At 41.7% G+C, this 23524-nt stretch overlaps 2 protein-coding genes and 2 non-coding genes across 4 annotated transcripts; all 4 read left to right on the forward strand.

The window, feature by feature from the left end:
• The first annotated feature begins 2708 nt into the window (after positions 1–2708).
• LOC120019463 (ribonucleoside-diphosphate reductase subunit M2) lies at positions 2709–7940 on the forward strand. The gene is made up of 10 exons (XM_038962767.1): positions 2709–2952; positions 3192–3260; positions 3868–4011; positions 4106–4222; positions 4314–4447; positions 5058–5152; positions 5231–5364; positions 5554–5658; positions 6244–6357; positions 7480–7940. The coding sequence occupies exons 1-10, from the start codon at positions 2860–2862 to the stop codon at positions 7630–7632; spliced, it is 1158 nt and encodes a 385-aa protein (XP_038818695.1). The 5' UTR covers positions 2709–2859; the 3' UTR covers positions 7633–7940.
• LOC120019784 lies at positions 4504–4644 on the forward strand. Its single transcript, XR_005472394.1, has one exon. It is a non-coding gene; the product is annotated as a small nucleolar RNA SNORD94 (small nucleolar RNA).
• LOC120019783 lies at positions 7185–7323 on the forward strand. Its single transcript, XR_005472393.1, has one exon. It is a non-coding gene; the product is annotated as a small nucleolar RNA SNORD94 (small nucleolar RNA).
• Positions 7941–9634: 1694 nt separating the features above from the next.
• lgals8a (galectin 8a) lies at positions 9635–18111 on the forward strand. The gene is made up of 9 exons (XM_038962976.1): positions 9635–9754; positions 10344–10432; positions 10588–10798; positions 14541–14660; positions 14900–14953; positions 15145–15171; positions 15651–15739; positions 15929–16094; positions 16610–18111. Exons 1-9 carry the CDS (start codon positions 9716–9718, stop codon positions 16757–16759), a joined length of 945 nt encoding a protein of 314 aa, XP_038818904.1. The 5' UTR covers positions 9635–9715; the 3' UTR covers positions 16760–18111.
• Positions 18112–23524: the final 5413 nt, after the last annotated feature.

Genomic DNA, 23524 nt, shown 5'->3' on the forward strand with positions numbered 1-23524 from the left:
ATTATTTCAGTCTTTGTTTTTTCTATGAGGTAAACACATACACAGCCGGAACATTTTTTTTTCTGTTCAACAGCACCATTTTGTTCGAAATAAATGTTATCACTATCAAAGTTGAACTGCATATATGTATTTCAATAAAGTAAACAGTGGTAAGACAAATAACAAGTCTTTATCTTAGTTTTCAGAGTAACTTACCTCCCAATCAATAGATGGTGATGAGTTTAATTCCAACAGGACTTTGGCCAACTTCACTATCTTGACAGCATTGTCTACTTTTGACTCTTTTGGGCCTAGCAGCAGCTGACAAAACAAACGAGCAGTGTCGAAATAAGTACATGAATATGACTTGAATGACACCAAAATAAATGTGAACAAATGTTTCAATGGAACGTTTTCATATTTATTTGGTTTCATCCAGGTCTAATTATTTATTTCCAACTGTCATCGTGTTTGATGACTACGGAAAAGATAGGTAAAAGTCACGATTGGTAAAGGCATGCCAATCTTGCATTTTGATTTTCAGCTCTTTTTGGGGGGGGGGGGTGCTTTGTGCTTAAAATATCAGCAAAGGAGTTACAAAGTATCAGCAACTTGGGAAAGTTGTCTTTTGTCTGCCATGTACTGTAAACAAACATCTCCCTGTTAAAAGCTACCAATTTTGATAGATAACAAAACTAGCTAACTACAGCCATTTATTTGTCGACTAATTAAAATGTAGGTTTGCTAAACAAGCCAGCTGGCCAAGTCAACAGAATGGATTACATCAGTAGGCAGGAAGATAAACACAACTTGTGTGCTGGTTTAGCCTATTCTATAATGACAACTTAATCAAAGTTGCAAGCAAGTTAGCTAACTAGTGTTATGAAATAGCTATAACATGAACTCAGCAAAAAAAAGCAACGTCCCTTTTTCAGGACCCTTTCAATTATCTTTCAAAGATAATTTGTCAAAATCCAAATATCTTCACAGATCTTCATTGTAAAGGGTTTAAACACTGTTTTCCATGATTGTTCAATGAACCATAAACAATTAACGAACATGCACCTGTGGAGCGGTCGTTAAGACACTAACAGCTTCCAGGGGGTAGTGAATTAAGGTCACAGTTATGAAAACTTAGGACACTAAAGAGGCCTTTCTACTGACTCTGAAAAACATCAAAAGAAAGATGCCCAGGGTCCCTGCTCATCTGCGTGAACGTGCCTTAGGCATGCTGCATGGAGGCATGAGGACTGCAGATGTAGCTAGGGCAATAAATTGCAATGTCCGTACTGTGAGACGCCTAAGACAGCGCTACAGGGAGACAGGACGGACAGCTGATCGTCCTCACAGTGGCAGACCACGTGTAACAACACCTGCACAGGATCGGTACATCCGAACATCACACCTGCGGGACAGGTACAGGATGGCAATAACAACTGCCCGAGTTACACCAGGAACGCACAATCCCTCTATCAGTGCTCAGACTGTCCGCAATAGGCTGAGAGAGGCTGGAATGAGGGCTTGTAGGCCTGTTGTAAGGCAGGTCTTCACCAGACATCACCGGCAACAACGTCGCCTATGGACACAAACCCACCATCGTTGGACCAGACAGGACTGACAAAAAGTGCTCTTCACTGACGAGTCGCGGTTTTGTCTCACCAGGGGTGATGGTCGGAATCACGTTTATCATTGAAAGAATGAGCGTTACACCGAGGCCTGTACTCTGGAGCGGGATCGATTTGGAGGTGGTCTGGGGCGGTGTGTCACAGCATCATCAGACTGAGCTTGTTGTCATTGCAGACAATCTCAACGCTGTGCGTTACAGGGAAGACATCCTCCCTCAAGTGGTACCCTTCCTGCAGGCTCATCCTGACAGGACCCTCCAGCATGACAATGCCACCCGCCATACTGCTCGTTCTGTGCGTGATTTCCTGCAAGACAGGAATGTCAGTGTTCTGCCATGGCCAGCGAAGAGCCTGGATCTCAATCACATTGAGCACGTCTGGGACCTGTTTGATCGTAGAAGTGAGGGCTAGGGCCATTCTCCCCAGAAATGTCCCGGAACTTTCAGGTGCCTTGGTGGAAGAGTGGGGTAACATCTCACAGCAAGAACTGGCAAATCTGGTTCAGTCCATGAGGAGGAGATGCACTGCAGTACTTAATGCAGCTGGTAGCCACACCAGATACTGTTACTTTTGATTTTGACTCCCCTTTTGTTCAGGGACACATTATTCAATTTATGTTGGTCACATGTCTGTGGAACTTGTTCAGTTTATGTCTCAGTTGTTGAATCTTGTTATGTTCATACAAATATTTACACATGTTAAGTTTGCGGAAAATCTTGTTAGTTAGCTAGTTAGCCACTAGCCAGCCATCCAGCTTGCTAGTAAACTTGTTTTACTTGCTGTTTTGTCGTATTTTTCTACACATTTCTAACTTTATATATGACATTATGTTTTGTAATTCATTGTTTTAAAAACATAGTATAGTCAAAGATTTTTTTTTATAACTAATGGCATAGCTCTATTGTTTCACTTTAGCGCGCCTTTCCTGACATTTTGTAACTTCTTCCTTTCTTGGTTTTGTGACAGTATCAACAGTTTTCCCGCAATCTTTAAAATGACACGTGAGAAAAGTGCAATCTGATTGGTTGCACCCTCTTAGAAATTTAAATACCAACAAAAGCTTTGATTCTATTGCCTGCTTGGAATCGATCGCCAGAATTTCAATAAATAGGGGGAACTCGAGTCGTTTACATGTAATTGTGGCGTTGATCTAGTCAAGGAAAGTGTACTGTAGATAGTTGTGAATATATATATTTTTCTGACGTTTAACTTATCCTCAAATTGTTTCTGTTGTATAACTCGTGTGTCATTAAAAATGTTTGTAACTCGCTCACCACTCGCCAAGAAAAATGAAAACGCTATCACCACTCAAATGGACAACATTTCACTCGTTGACAAGGAAAACACGGTAAGTTTGAAATCGACGTAACTATATTTATTTTATCTAGTTATTTTTGATGTCGGTGGTTTAATTTAAAAGGTGGTTAGGCAAACTATCCTCAACTGGTTAGTAACCTAGCTAGGCAACGTTAATCTGTCACGTCTTACTTTCTGTCCTGCACATTAATCAATTGAATGTAAATCAAGGAAGCCAGTTAGTTAATTATCTAATTTGCGAAAGATAACGTGTAATTCCTCCCAATGCAGCCTCCCAGCCTGAACATGACCCGGATTCAGGCCTCGAAAACCGCGCGCAAAATCTTTGCAGATTCTGAGGTGCGTGAACAATGGCTACTTTTGCTTGAAATTGTCAGTTTATGCAGTGCTCATTTTGTAGCTCATCGACATGCGCAATTAATGTTAACCTGGTAATTAGCTAGAATGTGTCTGAGGTGTTCATTTGCCGCAAATAATGTGGCCTATTCTAGCTAGCTGCCGAGTCATCATCATGATGTCGCCTATGTCAAATGTAAGCTAGCAGTCGAGGAACTCAAGTAAGGCAAGCATATGTTTGAATGGTTAGCAGTAGTTACACACGCTGGCTACTCAAGTGTTTCATAAGGCAAACGTCAATTGCTAGCCAGTAGCCTTCCATTCCGGCCATGTCACGAAAGCCTTTGTCTTGAACACGTCACTAGCTAGTTACTGCTAACAAGCTAACTAATGTTACATAGCATAACTCAACCGTCTAACGTTGGGTTGTGGAGAATCTTGACATTCTAAAAGAACTGGTATGCCTTGTCTTATTACATGCATGTATTTCCACTTAAATTATAAGTTCATTCGGCTATTCTAACCATTGAGGAATGTTTGTTTTACCTGGGCAACATTTTTACCAGTAATGAGATTAAACTTTTTTTTTATTTTTTTAACTTTCTGTTAGCCTAAAGATGTTGAGAAATTCAATGCTCAAGAAGAGCCACTCCTGAAGGAAAATCCACGCCGGTTTGTCATTTTCCCTATCAAGTACCATGACATCTGGCAGATGTATAAGAAGGCAGAAGCTTCTTTCTGGACTGCAGAGGAGGTATGTCCAAGTTGCTGCATCATTAGTGGTGTTGGCATAAGTAAATTATATGTGAGTGGGTTCATGAGATTTTATTTATCCTCTTGTTTTCCAGGTTGATCTGTCCAAAGATACACAACACTGGGAGTCTCTGAAGGATGAGGAGAGATACTTCATCTCTCACATATTGGCTTTCTTCGCTGCTAGCGATGGCATTGTCAACGAGAACCTGGTAAATTGCTTGTGTGTACAATACAACAATCAATATTTAGCTATCCACACTGTCAAGAAATCACTGATCTAATTTCCTGTTTCTCTACTAGGTGGAGCGCTTTACACAGGAAGTCCAGGTGACAGAAGCAAGATGCTTCTATGGTTTCCAGATCGCCATGGAGAACATCCACTCTGAGATGTACAGCTTGCTCATTGACACCTACATCAAAGACCCCAAAGAGAGGTTAGACTCTTGTCAGTCAAGCTCTTAGTTGGTAGTGCAGGGAAGTTTTGTATTTTCTGGCAGTGATGAGAAGCGCAGGTGTATGTACCTCAGCTTTTAATGGGAACTGAGTGTAGCTGCTGGTTCTTGGCTCAGTGGGCATGTTGTCTGCTGACTGGGTGGGGTCCCAACATGATATAGATGCCAGACTGTGCCTCATGAAGATAACATATACACCACCAAAACCCTTAATTCAAGATCCACCTGCAATATGTAGCTTTTAGGGTTACCAGACCAAATTTGCATAGGAATGAGTTACGGATCAGGAAATTTAAAGTGAGTAAGCAGTTCTGTTCTATGTGCACTATTTCTATGCTTCCCGTTACAATTGTAATCTTTTATTTTCAGTTTTGTACACAGCTTCAAAACTGAAAATAGTTTGAAAGTACAATGATACTGTACTTTGTGTGTGTTGCCACATAAACTGAAATTAGTAGAACTAAGTGTTCTTAGCAACCAGAAAATGGCAGAGTGATTCCTACACTTAACTTTTTTAAGTCTAAGCATTTTATAGTGCAGCCTTCAACTTTTTGTGACAATGTTCCCTAATATACTTTTCTTTGTCATACAGGGACTACCTCTTCAATGCCATTGAAACCCTCCCTTGTGTGAAGAGGAAGGCAGATTGGGCCCTGAACTGGATCGGCAACAAAAGTGCTCAATTTGGTATGTACATATCTTTTTCTCTAACAACCTGCACGTGATTGGGTGGTCAGTTGGTAATGGGCTATGTTTGTATTCCAGGTGAGCGTGTGGTTGCCTTTGCAGCTGTTGAGGGGATCTTCTTTTCTGGCTCCTTTGCTGCCATTTTCTGGCTAAAGAAGAGGGGGCTCATGCCGGGCCTAACCTTCTCCAACGAGCTCATCAGCAGAGATGAGGTGGGTGTTTTTATTACATTGATTTACCTATGATCCCAGCATGCTAACCTAATTGAAATTAAATCATTACAACTATTTGGTTACAAACCTGCATGACGTTGGATACCTTTTGTGCTTGTTTCACTGAAAAAGCAACGATCTTCATGACTAGTTGACATTATCTTACTAACTTGTTCCATATGAATCCAGGGCCTGCACTGTGACTTCGCCTGCCTCATGTTCAAGCACCTGGTGAATAAGCCCTCAAAGGAGACTGTCACCAATCTGATCAGGAATGCAGTGGCGATTGAGCAGGTATGTTGATTAAAAATGAAGGACATGTTTCCCTGACCCAGATTGAAAGTCCAATGCAGCTGTTTTTCTATTAAATCATTTCTGGGGAAACAATTAAGTACCTTACTGTGATTTTCAATTAAAATTGTCAAAGAAATGCATGGCTTAGCAAACAGGAGAGAATTTGCTGGGAGTGGACTGAGGGGGGAAACTAGCTGTTGGCAGGTTTGGTAGTCTTTCTTATTGGTCTAACTAATTTACTGCCTGGTGACTTCACTGGGCTGGCCAAAACTCCATTCTACCAAAACAGGCTGACATTTCAGTCTTTTAAAATGGTTACACTAAAAGGGTATCGTTTTCAGTTATTCCAAACTCGGTGTATATTAAACACAGGAAAATCTAATTTGACTGCACTTGGCCTTTAAACCTACTCCTGGGCAAAGGCCCAAATAACACCTTTTGACCTATACTGCACTCATTTTTACCAGATCTATGGGCCCTTGTAAAGTAGTGCACTAAGGTGCCATTTGGGACATTAGCTTTTTGTACTCTGCTTATAAATACTTTTTTTTATGGTCTGATTGTTAATTTTAGTTCACATTTCAGGAGTTCCTGACAAAAGCCCTGCCTGTAAAGCTGATTGGTATGAACTGTGACTTGATGACTCAGTACATTGAGTTTGTTGCTGACAGGCTGATGCTGGAGCTGGGCTTTGACAAGGTGAGATTATGGTTTTGTCCCCTCATGGTACCCTAGTCCCTGTGTATGGGGCGGCAGGGTAGCCTAGTGGTTAGAGCGTTGGGCTAGTAACTGAAAGGTTGCGAGATCAAATCCCCTAACTGACGAGGCAAAAATCTGTCGTTCTGCCCCTGAACAAGGCAGTTAACCCACTGTTCCTAGGCTGTCATTGAAAATAAGAATGTGTTAACTGACTTGCCTGGTTAAATAAAGGTAAAATAAATACAAATGTAGTGTGCTATGTAGGGAATTGGGTGCCATTTTGGAAGCACACCTTGTGCTTGGGCTAAAGACCGTCCTCTCTTCCTGGAAACCGATAAGTGTTTGCGTGTCAATTAGACGGTATGTGAATGGAGTGTCCTCTCCTGCCGAGGAAACAAGTATTTTACAGAGTCATTCGCGGAAGAGTTTTGAGATCTGCCACACCCCCTTTGAATCTGCTGAAAAGCATACACATTTGAAAACTACCCTAATCCTTTTATCTATAAAATGTCTCGCACGACTATTTAAATTAGTTTTTCACTTCACACTTATTTAAAGATTCCACCCCTGTAAATGTAATTTGCCTGATGCATGACTGGAGTATGAGTCTTATTTCATACAAGCCCATTTGGTTCCTCTTTGCCCTTTCTCAAAAGGAAGGAAGGAGGGAGGAGAGGACTGAGTTGGGGTAAACCAATTGATAATCGTCCCTTGAGACAAATGTGTCCTTTGACATGAAGGGTTTCAATCCAATAAAACTCCATGTTTTAGTTCTAACTATTTCCATGGGTCCATGCACTTTGTTTTGAAATTAAATCTGAAATGGGCTAGCAATGATGAAAAGCGCAGGGGTACGTACCTCAGCTGATAATGGGAGCTGAGTGTTGGTGCAAGTTCTCAGCTCAGTGGGCATGTGGTCTGCTGACTAGGAGTGCCAACACGATATAGATGCCTGACTGAGTCTTGCCTGTAAAGCTATAGTAAAAGCATGGACATGTAAAATGTAGGAGCTCAGTACTGTAAGTATGGAAACTTTGCTCAATGGCAGATGTACAGTATTTAATTTGGGTTTACCTCAAACGGAAGCATTTAACAAACCTTCCACTAACTCTTCCATTTTAGATCTACAGAGTGGAGAATCCATTTGACTTCATGGAGAACATCTCACTGGAGGGCAAGACTAACTTCTTTGAGAAGCGGGTAGGGGAGTACCAGAGGATGGGTGTGATGTCTGGCACCACAGACAACACCTTCCGGCTGGATGCTGACTTCTAAAGCTCTTGAGACATTGACACTTTCAACACTTGAAGAGGACATGGGCCTAGCTACATGTTACTGGACCACCTCATTGTAGCTCCCATCATCCATTCCCACTGCTTTTGACCAGAGCTCCCATGGGTCCTGGTTTTGGGATGAAGACTAAGTCTTAATTGTCGGGTCCACAGACATCACCATACACATTACCATTCACAACCCACCTCATCTAAGTACATGTCTGGTTTTATGATGTATTTGTATAGTAGCTTTTTTAATTGTTTTTATCTGTTTCTGTTTTGTAATAAAATGTACAAATTGAACATGCAGCAGCTGTTATAATTATTTTTGCCCACTGTTTTCTTGTTAGTTTACAGATGGTAATACTGTACTGCAGAGTCAACTCATCTGACCCCTGTAATTACATTTGTGTTCATTAGGAGTAGCTAATATTGGTTTAGTGCTGTATCTGTACTTGAATAACTTCAAGTGAACTCCACTGAATTCTAAAGAATACTTTTTACTAATTTTCCCTGGCCCAAAATAAATGACATTTTGAATGCTCAGGCAGGACAGCAATATGGTCCCATTCCACACCCATCAATAGAACGTTTTGTCATCCTTATTGACTCTGATCTGGCGGACTTCAACTGTATTTTGAAATTATATTTGAGTGTGCCACTGGTGTGGGGGGGAAATGTACTCAATTGTTTTACTTGAGTAAAAGTAAAGATACCTTTTTATAAAAAATGACTAGTGAAAGTCACCCAGTAAAACACTAGAGAAATTATATATTTAATGTACTTAAGTATCAACAATTAATTGCAAAAATACATTTCAAATTCCTTAAGCAAACCAGTTGGCACCATTTCTATTACATTTTTTTTTTTATGGATCCCCAGGTGCACACGCCATAAGACAATTTACAAAGCATGTGTGTTTGAGTGCCAGATCAGAGGCAGTAGCTACGGATGACCAGTGGTAAGTGTGTGAATGGACCATTTTTATCCTGCTATGCATTCAAAATGTAACTTCTGGGTGTCATGGAAAATGTATGGAGTAAAGTTCTTTAGGAATGTAAAAAGGTCAAGTACAGATACCCCAAAGCTTGACTTGTAGTACTTTAGTAAAATACTGTGTTTCAAAACAATTGTGCCATCTGGTTTGGAATTTTAGGTATAGCATTTCCTTTTGTTACTATTACTCTTTGGCATTTAAGTATTTTTTCCCACCACTGTACTGTGCATTTAAAACGCTTAGTATTTTTCCTGGCTGACACATTTAACTGAGTCATTTTCTATTACGGTGTCTACTTTTACTAAAGTATGACAATTAAGTACTTTTTACATTGCTGGCATTTCATAAAGTGGCAAGGAACACTGGCATTTCACCAAATTTGAGCAAGAAGTTGAGCAGTGTAAGTAGGCTACTAAACAGAATTCCAACATTTATTTTAAACAAATCGTACAATGGATGGGTTGGCTGAAAACGCCAAGAAAGCTGAGCGCTTCCATTTGTCAGAAGTCCGCCTGTTTTGATTTTGGATGGCCAGATTGCTAGCAAGAATGGCAAATTTCCACGTGCGTAATCGTAAATGGCTAATTTCAGTTTAGTTCATCTTGTTATTCATACGGTCTTGTTTTGGCTGCTTTAATGTCAATGCTAATATGGCTCAAATTCACTAGCTAACGATGTATTTGAGAGACGTGGTCATTGTTCAAACTTATTTGTTTTCAATAAACATTGGAGAAGATATAGTTTACATCTAAGCCAACCTCATGTTTTGCCCCATGCTTTTGCGCGCATCGTTTGTTGCTAAACAACCAACCCGTCTATAAATACATATGGACTAAGGCCCCCCCCAAAAAATTGTGCTGCATGAAAGAAAATGTAATGAAATGCACAATCTGAAAACTGTTTTGAACGATGAGGCTGCAGTGCCTCGACCCCAGCTGTCACATAGCGAAGGCGGGGCTTTGAATGTCATTGGCTGAAAGCCGTTTGTTTTTACATCGTATGAGGAAGTAACCGGACGGTTAATGAAAAGCTCGGGACGTTGGCATTCTTGGGCCCATTTGAACGCTTTCTGCTGAACCACTCAACTATGTCGATCACGAACCCGAAACAAACTGTTCTGAATCCGGTGAGATGCTTTGAAAAGACTTTAAAAAATATTGTGAATCATTCTTGCACTTGCTCATACATCAACTAAAGCGAGATAATATTGAATTCAGCTCTGTCAGTTAGCTAGCTAACAGCTAACGTCAGTTATACAAGCGATGCCTCTCATCATTTATCAGGTTGATATGAAGTTGTAAAACATGGTTTGATGACGTTTGGTACACGAACAGTCTCACAAGTACTGTACCTTTCTGAAGTGTCTATGTAGGTCAGGCGCGTGCGTGCAATGTTTTTGACAGCAGGAACTAGTTCATGGAGCTCATGCCATGTTCAAGACAACTGGGAAATAAGCTCAGTGTTTCCAACTTGGAAAGTATCAGATTCAACCAGTAGGAAGCTCAATGCAAAACATGCAAATACATTTTAACTCGGAGGTTCAGAGTTTCCATGTTGTCTTGAATGCCGCATCAGGTCATACTTTCACTTTAGTTTTGTGGAATATGTCATAGTATGAGTGTTTCAGTTTAACATAAATTCTCATTTCATGCATTCAAACAACAACCTAGTCTGACTATTTTGGTATCAATAAACACTTTCTACTCTACTGACAGACCATTCCCTTTGCTGGGACGATCCTGGGAGGTTTACAGCCTGGGGAGATGGTGCTCATTCAAGGCACTGTTCCCAGTGATTGTGAGAGGTATGGGGTTGATTATGGATACACTACACACACATCTCAAGAATGACATCACATTACTGTCACGTGTCTCTAGACATGCAGTCATATGAAATCACATTCTATGGATGTTGATGAAGTCGCTTTATAGCAAACTACAGCTGTGTGTGCGTGTCCAGGTTTCAGGTGGACTTCACCCGTGGGAACAGCACAAAGCCCAGAGCGGACATAGCCTTCCATTTCAACCCTCGCTTTAAGAGATCTCCCTGCATCGTGTGCAACACACTGGAGAGAGAGAGCTGGGGCAAGGAGGAGATCCTGTATAAGAACGCTTTCACACTGGGGTCAACCTTTGAGATGATCGTCCTGGTGCAGAAAGACGAGTTTAAGGTCAGGATAACTAGTGATCAGATTAGATGCCTTTAAGCCCATACTCGTAAAGCGTCTCGTAGTAGCGGTGCTGATCTAGGATTTGTTTTGCGTATTACTAATCACAGTTAATAAGGTTAAATGGACTATGGGGACCTGTTCCTAGATCAGCACTCCTACTCTTGATACATACAGCCCCAGATCCCCCTGATCTATATAGCCTTTGCCCTGGATCAATGTTCAGGTCCATAATTATTCATAACAATATTGTTAATTGAAAAGACTGACTCGTGGTTCTGTGGGAATAGGTGTAGGTGCTTTTTGGCCTTTTTGAGTGTTTTCAACATGCAACATACTTTTCATGTAGAGAAAGGGAGGCTCTTGAAATAAACTTTTTCCTCGTGATCACTTCCTTTCCCTGTCCCAGGCATAAGCCTGTGGATACGTCCCAAATGGCACCATATTCCCTATTTAGTGCACTACTTTTGACAAGAGCTCATAGGGCCCTGATCAAAACGAGTTCACTATATAGGGAACAGGGTGACATTTGGGACAATACCTGTGACTCAAAGATTCACTTTCATTTCCTTGTTTTTTGTGTCGCTGTTCAGTCCGGTGGTTGTATATTAAGCATGGGGGAACGTGCTAAGTCAGTTTTGCCTGCAGGACGTGTTAATAATTCAGCATAATATATTTTTCACTTCCCTTAGTGGTTGAGGTTGGCTTCAGAAGGTTTCTTATGTTCTTATGTCTAAGGTAAAAGCCAAATACAGTGCATTTGGAAAGTATTCAGAACCCTTCCCTTTTTCCACATTTTGTTATATTATAGCCTTATTCTAAAATGTATTAAATAAAAATATCTTAATCAATCTACACACAATACCCCATAATGACAAAGCAAAAACAGTTTTTTAGAAATGTTTGCAAATATATTAAAAATTTAAAACAGAAAGCCTTATTTACATAAGTATTCAGACCCTTTGCTATGAGACTTGAAATTGAGCTCAGGTGCATCCTGTTTCCATTGATCATCCTTGAGATGTTCTACAACTTGATTGGAGTCCACCTGTGATAAATTCAATTTTTTGACATGTTTTGGAAAGGCACACACCTGTCTAAGGTCCCACAGTTGACAGTGCATGTCAGAGCAAAAACCAAGTCATGAAGTCGATGGAATTGTCCGTAGAGCTCCGAGACAGGATTGTTTCGATGCACAGATCTGGGGAAGGGTACCAAAAAATACATGCAGCGTTGAAGGTCCCCAAGAAGACAGTGGCCTCCATTATTCTTAAATGGAAGAAGTTTAAACCACCAAGACTCTTCCTAGAGCTGGCCGCCCGGCCAAACTGAGCAATTGGGGGAGAAGGGCCTTGGTCAGGAAGGTGACCAAGAACCCGATGGTCACTTTGACAGCGCTTCAGAGTTCCTCTGTGGAGATGGGAAAACCTTCCAGAAGGACAACCATCTCTGCAGCACTCCATCAATCAGGCCTTTATGGTAGAGTGGCCAGACGGAAGCCACTCCTCAGTAAAATGCACATGACAGCCCGCTTGGAGTTTACCTTAAAGGCACCTAAAGGACTCAGACCATGATTTTCTGGTCTGATGAAACCAAGATTGAACTCTTTGGCCTGAATGTCTGGAGGAAACCTGGCACCATCCCTATGGTGAAGCATAGTGGTGGCAGCATCATGCTGTGGGGATGTTTTTCAGCGGCAGGGACTGGGAGACTAGTCCGGATCGAGTGAAAGATGAACAAAGCAAAGTACAGAGATCCTTGATGAAAACCTGCTCCAGAGCGCTCAGGACCTCAGACTGGGGCGAAGGTTTTCCTTCCACCGGCACAATGACCCTAAGCACACAGCCAGACAACGCAGGAGTGGCTTTGGGACAAGTCTCTGAATGTCCTTGAGGTGCCCAGCCAGAGCCCGGACTTGAACCCGATCAAGCATCTCTGGATAGACCTGAAAATAGCTGTTCAGCGACGCTCCCCATCCAACCTGACATAGCTTGAGAGGATCTGCAGAGAAGAATGGGATAAACTCCCTAAATACAGGTGTGCCGAGCTTGTAGTGTCATACCCAAGAAGACTCGATGCTGTAATCACTACCAAAGGTGCTTCAGCAAAGTACTGAGTAAAAGGTCTGAATACTTATGTAAATGTGATATTTCAATACTTTTTTTTATAAATTAGCAAACATTTCTAAACCAGTTTTTGCTTTGTCATTATGGGGTATTGTGTGTAGATTGATGAGGGGGGAAAAACAATTTACTCAATTTTAGAATAAGGCTGTAATGTAACAAAATGTGAAAAAAGTCAATGGGTCTGAATACTTTCCGAATGCACTGTGTATCACTGAGTTCATTTGTGGCTTTTTACCGCGTTGTACAAGCTGTTAGGTTTTCTATATCAGATCTGGAAATATCCTCCATGTAGATAACTGAGCAACAGAGTGGGCTCTTCTGTAGCTACCTAGGACACATTCATAGTGTACAGCACACCTTAGCAAAATGTAGCAAAACGTTTTACAATGGAAAACTAAAACAAGTGTTTCTCATTGGACAAGGTCTTATAGTCCTTGTCCCTCCCTTTTTCAGTCTGCTTTCTTCCATTTGCCTAGTGAATATGACCCTGGCAAGCTAACTAGCCATCCTGCTGCTCCTCTTAGGAATCAGCTCGTTACTTGGTAACCAAGATTTAACATGTTGCTTATGTTAGAGCAGAGAGACTATGGAAGCCTTTAGAGCATGTGTCAAACTCATTACACGGAGGGCTGACTGTCTGTGGGTTTTCGCTCCTCCCTTGTACTTGATGAGTTGTGATCACTAATTATACTGAACAAAAATATAAATGCAACATGCAACAATTTCTAAGATTTTACTGAGTTACTGTTCATAGAAGGAAATCAGTCAATTTGAAATAAATAAATTAGGCCCTAATCTATGGATTTCACATGACTGGGCAGTGGCAGAGCCATGGGTGGGGCTGGGGAGTGCATAGGCCCACCCACTAGGGAACCAGGCCCAGCCAATCAAAATGAGTTTTTCCCCACAAAATGGCTTTATTACAGACAGAAATACTCCTCAGAAACCCCTCGTCCATAAGACGATCCCACAGGTGCAGAAGCCAGATGTGGAAGTCCTGGGCTGACGTGGTTACTCGTGGTCTGTGGTTGTGAGGCCAGTTAGACGTATTGCCAAATTATATTGGAGGCGGCATATGGTAGAGAAATGAACATTAAATTCTCTGGCAGCAGCTCTGTTGGACATTTTGTGCAGTCAGCATGCCAATTGCATGGTCCCTCAACTTGAGACGTTGTGTGGCAAAACTGCACGTTTTAGAGTGGCCTTTTATTGTCCACAGCACAAGGTGCACCTGTGTATTGATCATGCTGTTTAATCAGTTTCTTGATATGCCACACCTGTCAGGTGGATGGATTATCTTGGCAAAGGAGAACTGCTCACTCACATGGATGTAAACACATTTGTGCACACGATTTGAGAGAGAGATACGCTTTTTGTGAGTATGGAAAATGTCTGGGATCTTTTATTTCAGCTCATGAAACATGGGGCCAACACTTTCAATGTTGTGTTTTATATTTTTGTTTAGTATAGTAAAGAACTCATCACCTGGTTGTCTAGGTCTTAATTGAAAGGAAAAAAACAAAAACCCACAGACACTAGACTCTCCATGGAATGAGTTTGACACCTCTGCTTTGGAGGATTCTCCCACTGTTTGTCTCACTGTTATCTCCCCTCTCTAGGTGGCAGTGAACGGTGCTCATGTACTGCAGTATAACCACAGACTGGACCTGGATAAGGTGGACACACTGGCCATTTCTGGAAAGGTCAAGGTTCAGGCCATCGGCTTCTTCCCCGCCTCTGTAAGTAACTCATCCTAACTTCATTATTAAATGTCAGATGGTATGAAACATTTCATATTATCTAGCTATAGCCGAACTGGCTTTATGCTTTCAAGGCCTCCAGCCATATGTTATGCACCTCAAGTTGAATTCTACAGAAGACTTACATGCCCTTGCCGGAGATTTAAGTTCTGAACAACACTTTGACCTGTTGTGGACCCATGGGTGTAAAAAGTTTGTTTTGTCACTTCAAATTGTAGAACTCCGGTCCACCTCCACCTGGTGTTGTGCACAACAGAGGCCCACAAGCCAATGTAAGGAAATCTATCGTTGCTAAGACTGCTAACGCGGTTGTGGTGCTTTTGAAGGGAGTCTTTTTGACTCCAAGCGATGGGATTGTTTAACACACTGCATGGACTCTTTATGCCAACATGTATAACATTAAATTCAAGTCAAGTATGCTTTGCCTCTAATGAGAGCAAAACCTCTACTTTCTTTCTGACAGGAAGTGCTTTCAATGTCAGATGACTTGGTAAGTTGTTATTACATCATATATGATTGTAATATGAAGCAGCTGCGCTGCCGATGTAATACATCACACATTTGATTAGAACAACATTTGTCAACTCGTTTTTTTAAACATAAAAAAAAAAAAATCTAATCAAATTCAGCCCACTGGTGCCACAACAACTGGGCCTTTGGAAGTTATCTTATTCCAGACATGGACAAATCTCCCAATAGCATTACAGCAGGCTCTGAGGGACTGTGATGTACCTGTAATTTTTCACAGCGTCACGGTCATCAGAGTCTGGAAGATTTGGTGCCATGTACTGTACTACCTAGAGCCTTATATTTGCAATACAACGCTCTGGTACTACCTAAGGTTCATCACATGTTACTCTGTACCAAGTCTGTTTTGCGATGCACCATTTGAATACTTTACTCGTCTGACATGAACTGTGCTATTTATTTGTGTGACCTGCTGACAGAAGTCATTTGTGATTGTTGCAGAGTCTGCCCTTCAGGGGCAAACTGACCAAGGGGTTGAGTGTAGGACACACCATCACAATCAAAGGACAGACCAGCCTGTACCCACACAGGTATGTATGTAGCAGGCTAGGGGACATGAAAGGATTGTCTAAATATAAAATATAATTCACATTACTCTTCAAATTCCACACCATTCTTTAACCACAAATTCTCTGAAATTTAGCAACCGTTCAATAACATTGATGAAATGCAGTGCTTAGTCATTCACTGCTACATTGACTTTTGTATTTAACTTGTAGCTTCTTGGTGAACCTGAGAGTCGGTAACACGGAGGACATAGCGCTCCACCTGAACCCCCGTATGAAGGCCGCCGTGTTCATCCGTAACTCCTACCTGTCCGAGTGCTGGGGCCCCGAGGAGAACACCCTGCCCAGCTTCCCCTTCTCCCCTGGGGAGTACTTTGAGGTAACCCTTCCCCACCCTCTCCCTCTGTACTCCACTGGGATGTATTCATTATAAAAACGTTAGGCAACAGAAAACATTTAGCGAGTTTCTTATTGGTGAAGTTCAGGTAGTCCCTCTGTTTCTGTTCGTTTTCTTCTGTTTGGTGTCTAGTGAATACGACCCTGGATACACTTGGAATGTCTGGGGAAACGCCAGTACCTCTTTAGGGTTTCTTGGCCTTGAAGTTGTCATCTTTCATATCAATAGTCTTAAGACAGAGAATTTTGGTCTGAAACAGTTTTATTGTCTGCCTGGAATCATTTTTGAATGCCATTATCTGCATTAATTCACAGCAAGGCCCAACAATGGAAAGATACAGCGTTATACTGAATCATTCTGAATCCCATTGTCTTATGTCAGATAGCATGACTTTCATTCCATTATGTAGGACTGATGCTGCCTGATGCAAGACCATGTCTGAATACTACATCTGATTCTACCCCTCATACCCTCTCGCGTTTGTTGCCTCGTTCTAGATGATCATGCTGTGTGAGGCCCACCAGTTCAAGGTAGCGGTGAACGGGGTCCACCAACTGGACTATAAGCACCGTGTCCAGGACCTGAGCCGCATTACTGAGCTGGAGATCCTGGGAGACCTGGAGCTGCTGGATATCAAGCTGTGGTGACCCCTGACCTCCAAGATCTGTTTTATGTCCCAATTGTCTCTTCTTCCTCCCAAAGTGTGCTTTTGTTCACATTCCTTCACTGATTTGAAAGGAAATGACCGGCATGAGATTAACGGTTAACGTTCTCTAGCTAGCCTATGCCTTCATCATTCCAATGCTTTTAAGTAGATATTATTGGGACACACTGCTAACCTCCAAGATCTGACCCCAGTCACCCTTAGAATGACCTCCAGCTCTGGCTACATCACGATTCACAACCCTTTCCCAGAAATGTAGTAGCAGTAGCAGACCTTTCACACGCCCCGTCATGGATTTAAAAGGATTGGGTGTAAGCATTGGCTGGAGGAAGTATCCACCATTGTAAAAGCCATGCAAGAAAGTGTGCATTTTGGGAGAAGCATGGAGAATGGGCCATAGCCTCCTCAGCCAGGGACTCGTATAGCTTCGCTGAACAGCATCTTCCACTGCATGTCGTCTACCCATTTGTATCCTTGATATTCCTCCTATGTGCATGGTCTGGTTTTAATTTGGGACTCTCTCTCAGTACGTTAACGGACTACAAACCAAGTATCTGACAACCTATCTATTCATTTTGGGGCAGGTTGAATGTAATTAGCAAATTATCTGTGGAAGCAGGTATGGGTAACGTGACAAACGGGTAGGTAAACAGAAACACCTTTTTATTCATTTGAGGCAACATGGGCAGGGTGATCAGGTGGCTATTGTGATAGTATCACTACGATCAGTTTTGTAATAATCATTATCGTCTTAACGCATCAGAATAGCAATACTTTCATTTATTAACGCTTGTTATTTAAGCTCGTGCTTTAGCCGTTTAACCTTTTCATCCCTGGAATGTGAAAGCCTTCCTATTAGCAGTTTATCTAATTTTCTAGACTCTACAGCGAAATATTTTATGCCATGGGCATAAATGGCTCATATAGCAACTTAACCATGGCTTATATAGCAACTTAACCACTATGTAACAAAGGAATTAGATCAGGGAATTGATCATACACATTACATACCTATTTCTAGAGCGCAGGTCTGCTATAAGCAATATCTGCGCAAATATACAATTTATCAGGGAGCCTCTTTAACAAAAAGTTGGGTAGTCATCAACTTTCTTATGCAAGTTTCCACACAGATATTCCTGAGCTATCATTTTAAAGGTGGATTTTGTGCATATGCCACCTGTGTGTTGAGTAATTTCCGTCCCCAAAACTGAAGTTTTATATTTGAATATCAACCAAGAACAACTGTAAGCAAAAGCCTACAAGCTTTACCATAGGAAATGACTCAAGTATGTATAAAGATGTGTGACCATAATAAATGAACAAATTAAAGTTGCACTCCAGTCTCCTTTTTACTTAGTTTATCACCTGATTTACTTAACAAAAGGCACATCTCAAAAGGTCTAGGTGTAGGGGTGTGTGTGTGTGGTACCACAGAATGAGTCATAATACCCATAAAACCTAGTGTTCAAACAGAAATGATTCCAATCATTTATCCCATAGGTGATTTTAAGAAACACTTCAAATGAGGGCTGTGTTTTGTGTAGACTTACCCTGGCGTGATGTTTTTATAACTGTAAATAACTGTATTTACCCCCCCCCCCCCCAAATTAAATGCTAATTAGCTATCATCATAAAGAACTACAAATGCAATGAAGGTCTGGACGAGACTGACGAATCGAGACAAAGGTAACAATCTCTGGATTAACTGTCTAATGTTAGCTAAATGTAGTACATTTCTTTAAATGGACAATTCTGTGAACTGTCTTGTGCAAGTTTTAAATGAACACTACGTGTTAGCAAAGATGTCAGCTGGAGATGACGTGCAGGAGCTTGCAGAGATTTGTAGTCTTGCATGATGCCTACTTTGATACTAATTAGCATTTTTGAATCTGAGCGTAAATAGAGCCGAAAATATTTATTAAAGTCACCTTGTTTGAGAGAGATTTACCAGTGGTATAAAGTACTTAAGTAAAAATATTTAAAGTACTACTTAAGTTGTTTTTTTCTGGTATCTGTACTTACCTATTTATATTTTTGACAACTTTTACTTCATTACATTCCTAAAGAAAATAATGTACCTTTTACTCCATACATTTTCCCTGACACCCAAAAGTATTCGTTACATTTTGAATTTAAAGCAGGACAGGAAAATGGTGCAATTCACGCACTTATCAAGAGAACATCCCTGGTCATCCCTCTGTCTCTGATCTGGCAAACTCACTAAACAGAGAACATCCCTGGTCATCCCTACTGCCTCTGATCTGACAGACTCACTAAACAGAGAACATCCCTGGTCATCCCTACTGCCTCTGATCTGGTGGACTCACTTAACACACATGCTTAGTTTGTAAATTATGTCTGAGTGTTGGAGTGTGCCACTAGCTATCCATAAATTAAAAAGAAAAATAGAAAATGGTACCGTCTGGTTTCCTTAATATAAGGGTTTGTAAATGATTTATACTTTTACTTTTGATACTTAAGTATATTTTAGCAATTACATTTACTTTTGATACGTAGGTACATTTAAAACCAAATACTTTTAGACTTTTACTCAAGTAGTATTTTACTGTGTGACTTTCACTTTTACTTGAGTCATACCTTTACTCAAGTATGACAGTTGGGTATTTTTTCCACCACTGAAATGTACATGGTTATCAAAACGTCACGTCAGGGTAAGCCTGCACGAAACACAGACCTTATTTAAAGTGGTTCTAAAATTCCCTATGGGAAAAATGAATGGTGGAAAATTGATTGGAACCATTTCCCTGTTTGACCGCTAGGTTTTATGGGTATTATGACACCTCCACTGTTGGGCTGTACTGTTCCTGCAAGCTAGGAGCGAGGTTGATGATATTAGAGGGCACCATCAGACCTACTCCTTGAATGGCTTACTCAATGAAGTGTATAAAAAAACACTATTTTTTACCCTTGTACATTCCTGTATTTATAGGTGGGATATTGTTTTACAGTGAGTCTTTAATCCAGCACTACTACCGCCCTTGTGAAAGCTACACACTCCTGGCTGACAGCTACAGACTCCAGAAAACCAGTAATAGTGTGGGTGATACTTGCTGATATGTCCAAATCCATTGATCGAGTAGATCAGGCAAAATCTGTCTGACATTGAACTGTGTCCAAGGTTTACTAGCCTGGCTTCACAGCTACACCACCGGAAAGAAGGCAGAGAGTGATGGCAAATGGCACATTTATGCCTTGGTCAGAGGTCACCGCTGGTGTGCCACAATGGTGTGTGGTTTCACCACATCTGTTTCTCCTTCACATGTCCACCCGAAAAGTTGTCTTCAGTGACACTCTGGACACTGGGTATGCAGACGATGTAGGGCTGTCCCGAGCCATACCATTAACCAGCATCCAGGAGGACACGTCCATGGGTTTGGAGGCAAAGCAGCTGGAAGAGTGGGCCCCATCCAACTACATGCTCCCGAATGGGTAAAAAGTCTGTGGAAATTCTGCTATGTTTTTCAACAGACCCTCCACAACCTGCACCTCTAATCCTAGGAGGACAGGAAGTACCAGCGGTAACAACGACCAAATATCTTGGTTTTGATCTCGACTCTAACCTCAGTGGTGACACATGTGGCGCAGTCAAGGCCTCAAAATACAGTGGAGTGCTGTTAGTTGGATGCAGTAAAAAGCAGCCGGCCCAACTAGACAGGGTGCAGAGGGCCTTGAGGATCACCTCCAGAGGTGGAGCAGTGCAACCACAGCTCCCGTCACTGCAGAGCAGGCGACAACAGGCTGCAGTGCACGCTTCCTTTAAAACTGCACCATCTTCTCTACTCCCCAATGGAAATGTTGTATACTTTTTGTTTATCCTCGATGATTCTTAATCAAGTGCATCATTTTGTATGTCTACCTTGTTTTAAATGATCAAATGAATTAAATGTCCAAAAGAACATGTGTAGAATTGCAGGAAATGTACTTTAAAACTAAAAACTCTGGTGGTCTCCCAACCAAATCTCGCTTAGGTCCCCGAAAAGGCTAGGGCCGGCCTTGAACTGGCCTGCAAGCATTCAGTCATACACTTGTGAGAGAGCATGATACATAGTCATACACTTGGTAGCATGGTACAGAAGAAGGTGTTGGAATTGCATTGTCTACTCCAAATCAGTTTTGGTCAACAGATTACAGTTGCAAAATGCCAGTAACTTTCCCTAAATTCCCAGGTTTTCCTGAAATCCTGGTTGGAGGTATCCGGATTTCCTGCATATTCCTCCTGATTCTGGGAATCTTCCGACTGTGACGTCTGGAAAACCAGGGAATTTTGTCAACAGTTGTACCAGATTTAGCTAGCAGCTAATTTCCGTCTGCAAAGGGTATTCACTGAAAAGGGTATTGGGTATTGCGTTGCATTTCTGCCAAGTGACTGCGCACCTGGTGAAGGACTTGCACACTCTTGACCACCCACTGAATGACCTGTTCCCTCCAAAAAGTGGTAAATGTACCACCAGGCTCCTGAGAAACAGCCATGAACTGTCCTGTATAACTGTCCTGTATAACTGCCCGTATGATCCGCCTGTGAAACACCACTGTACCCACTGCTATCAGACTGTATAATAACTCTAGCTCTTAAATGGCTTTCCTTAAAATTCTCTTTTTAACAATCACACTTTAACATTTCAATTTCCATCATGAAAAATGTCCTTTAATGTTTCAAGTGTCCTGTATTCTATTCATGTCACGTGTTATGTGTTATGTGTTTTAAATGAGTGTTTTGCCATTCTTAGTAATGTCAATTCTGCATTTGATCTGTGAGCAAGAATAAATGGAAACTTAATATATCCTTTATTGATTGTGCGTTGTGTATTCTCTTTGACTACAGACTGAGTGCCAGTCTGTTTGTGCTATCATGCCAACTTCTTAGCACTGTTTGTCTTGACAATGAGCAATGGCAAGAGCACCAACAGATTTGGGACCAAGCTACAGTGCTTTCAGTTCAGATGATAAGTCTGAGGGCAAATTAATCTCAGTCCTCAGTGTATCCACTAGAGAGCAGTATATAGCCTCTATCAGCCCTAAAAATAGCATTCACATCATTATCTCACTAACCATCCAGCCAGCATCTGATCCCTCACAGCTGGATTTGCCATGTAGACCTACCAGGACCTACACAATGTAAATAAGATATCAGTCACTGCCGTCAGCTGACTCAGGGCCGGCTCCAGGCATAAGTGATATAAGCGGTCGCTAGGGGAATCGCGGGAAATGACTTTAAAACTGCTAAAATATTTCTCCACACCATGGCAACATGAGTAGAATTGCAGGAAATATACTTTAAAACTAAAAACTCTGGTGGTCTCCCAACCAATTCTTACTTAGGTCCCCGAAAAGGCTAGGGCCGGCCTTGAACTGGCCTGCAAGCATTCAGTCATACACTTGTGAGAGAGCATGATACATAATCATACACTTGGTAGCATGGTACAGAAGAAGCTGTTGGAAAGGCATTGTCTACTCCAAATCAGTTTTGGTCAACAGATTACAGTTGCAAAATGCCAGTAACTTTCCCTAAATTCCCAGGTTTTCCTGAAATCCTGGTTGGAGGTATCCGGATTTCCTGCATATTCCTCCTGATTCTGGGAATTTTCCGACTGTGACGTCTGGAAAACCAGGGAATTTTGTCAACATTTGTACCAGATTTAGCTAGCAGCTAATTTCCGTCTGCAAAGGGTATTCACTGAAAAGGGTATTGGGTATTGTGTTGCCCTTCTGCCAAGTGACTGCACACCGGCTGGTTGAATAAATAAAATCCACTCTCGTACATAAAAATATGTGAATTTATTAATTATCCACAGGCATTAATGTATAAAGCTGGAAGTCAATGAGAATTTCTTGGCACAGTCATCATATTACATATTATCTACATCCCAAATGGCAACCTATTCCCTATATAGTGTGCTACTTTTGCCAGAGCCCTATAGGTCTTGGTCAAAAGTAGTGCACTATTGGCATCACATTTGAACAAAACAAAAATGTAATGCGACTAGCGTCACACAGACACCAGGACTGACTAATGAACACCACCGATTACCACGTACAGTGTTGACACAATCTCAAACAGGAAGTGACATCACCTGTGGCCAGGGCTAACACTTATTGGCTGTGTCCATTACTACTGTATAAAAGAGTGTCACCACTCAGGACACATAACACACATGGAAAACTATAAACAAGTCCTGTATTTAGTCCTGATTCATGTCTTTCCAGCTAATCAACAGTCCTGAAGAACCAGGGAAGTATCACGCTGTGTGTGTCCTCGGATGTCAGCAAACCAAAATGGCAACTGCCTAGGTAGGTTTTAGCTGAGAGAGAGAAGAGAGATTCAGTCTCATTTTCGGACAATGACACAGCCTCGTCTAGGTAGGTGATTTCCTCTACGTGTCATTGGAGAATAAAGCACCAGTCATGAACATTTGGCAGAAGGCTGAACCTGCATCCAGGCCTGGTAGACACCTGGTAGACACCTGGTAGAGCACCAGCTATACTACTGTGAAGAGGAAGTGGGAGTCAGAAGTGTGACTTTGGTCCTGGTCAGGTGCAGTGGAGACTGAGGGTCTGTCTGTTTGGCACTAGAATAGCTTAACTCAACAGGTGGGGGCGCAAATCTGGGTGGGATGGAGGGAGGGCTCGGGTGGAATGTTAGGGGAAATATGGCTTTGGTCCTGAGTGTGGCGGGAGGGAGAGATAGAGAGGGGAGAGGCTACGTCCCAAATGGCAACCTATTCCCTAT

Source organism: Salvelinus namaycush, chromosome 24 (assembly GCF_016432855.1).
Source record: "Salvelinus namaycush isolate Seneca chromosome 24, SaNama_1.0, whole genome shotgun sequence".
Taxonomy (NCBI): domain Eukaryota; kingdom Metazoa; phylum Chordata; class Actinopteri; order Salmoniformes; family Salmonidae; genus Salvelinus; species Salvelinus namaycush.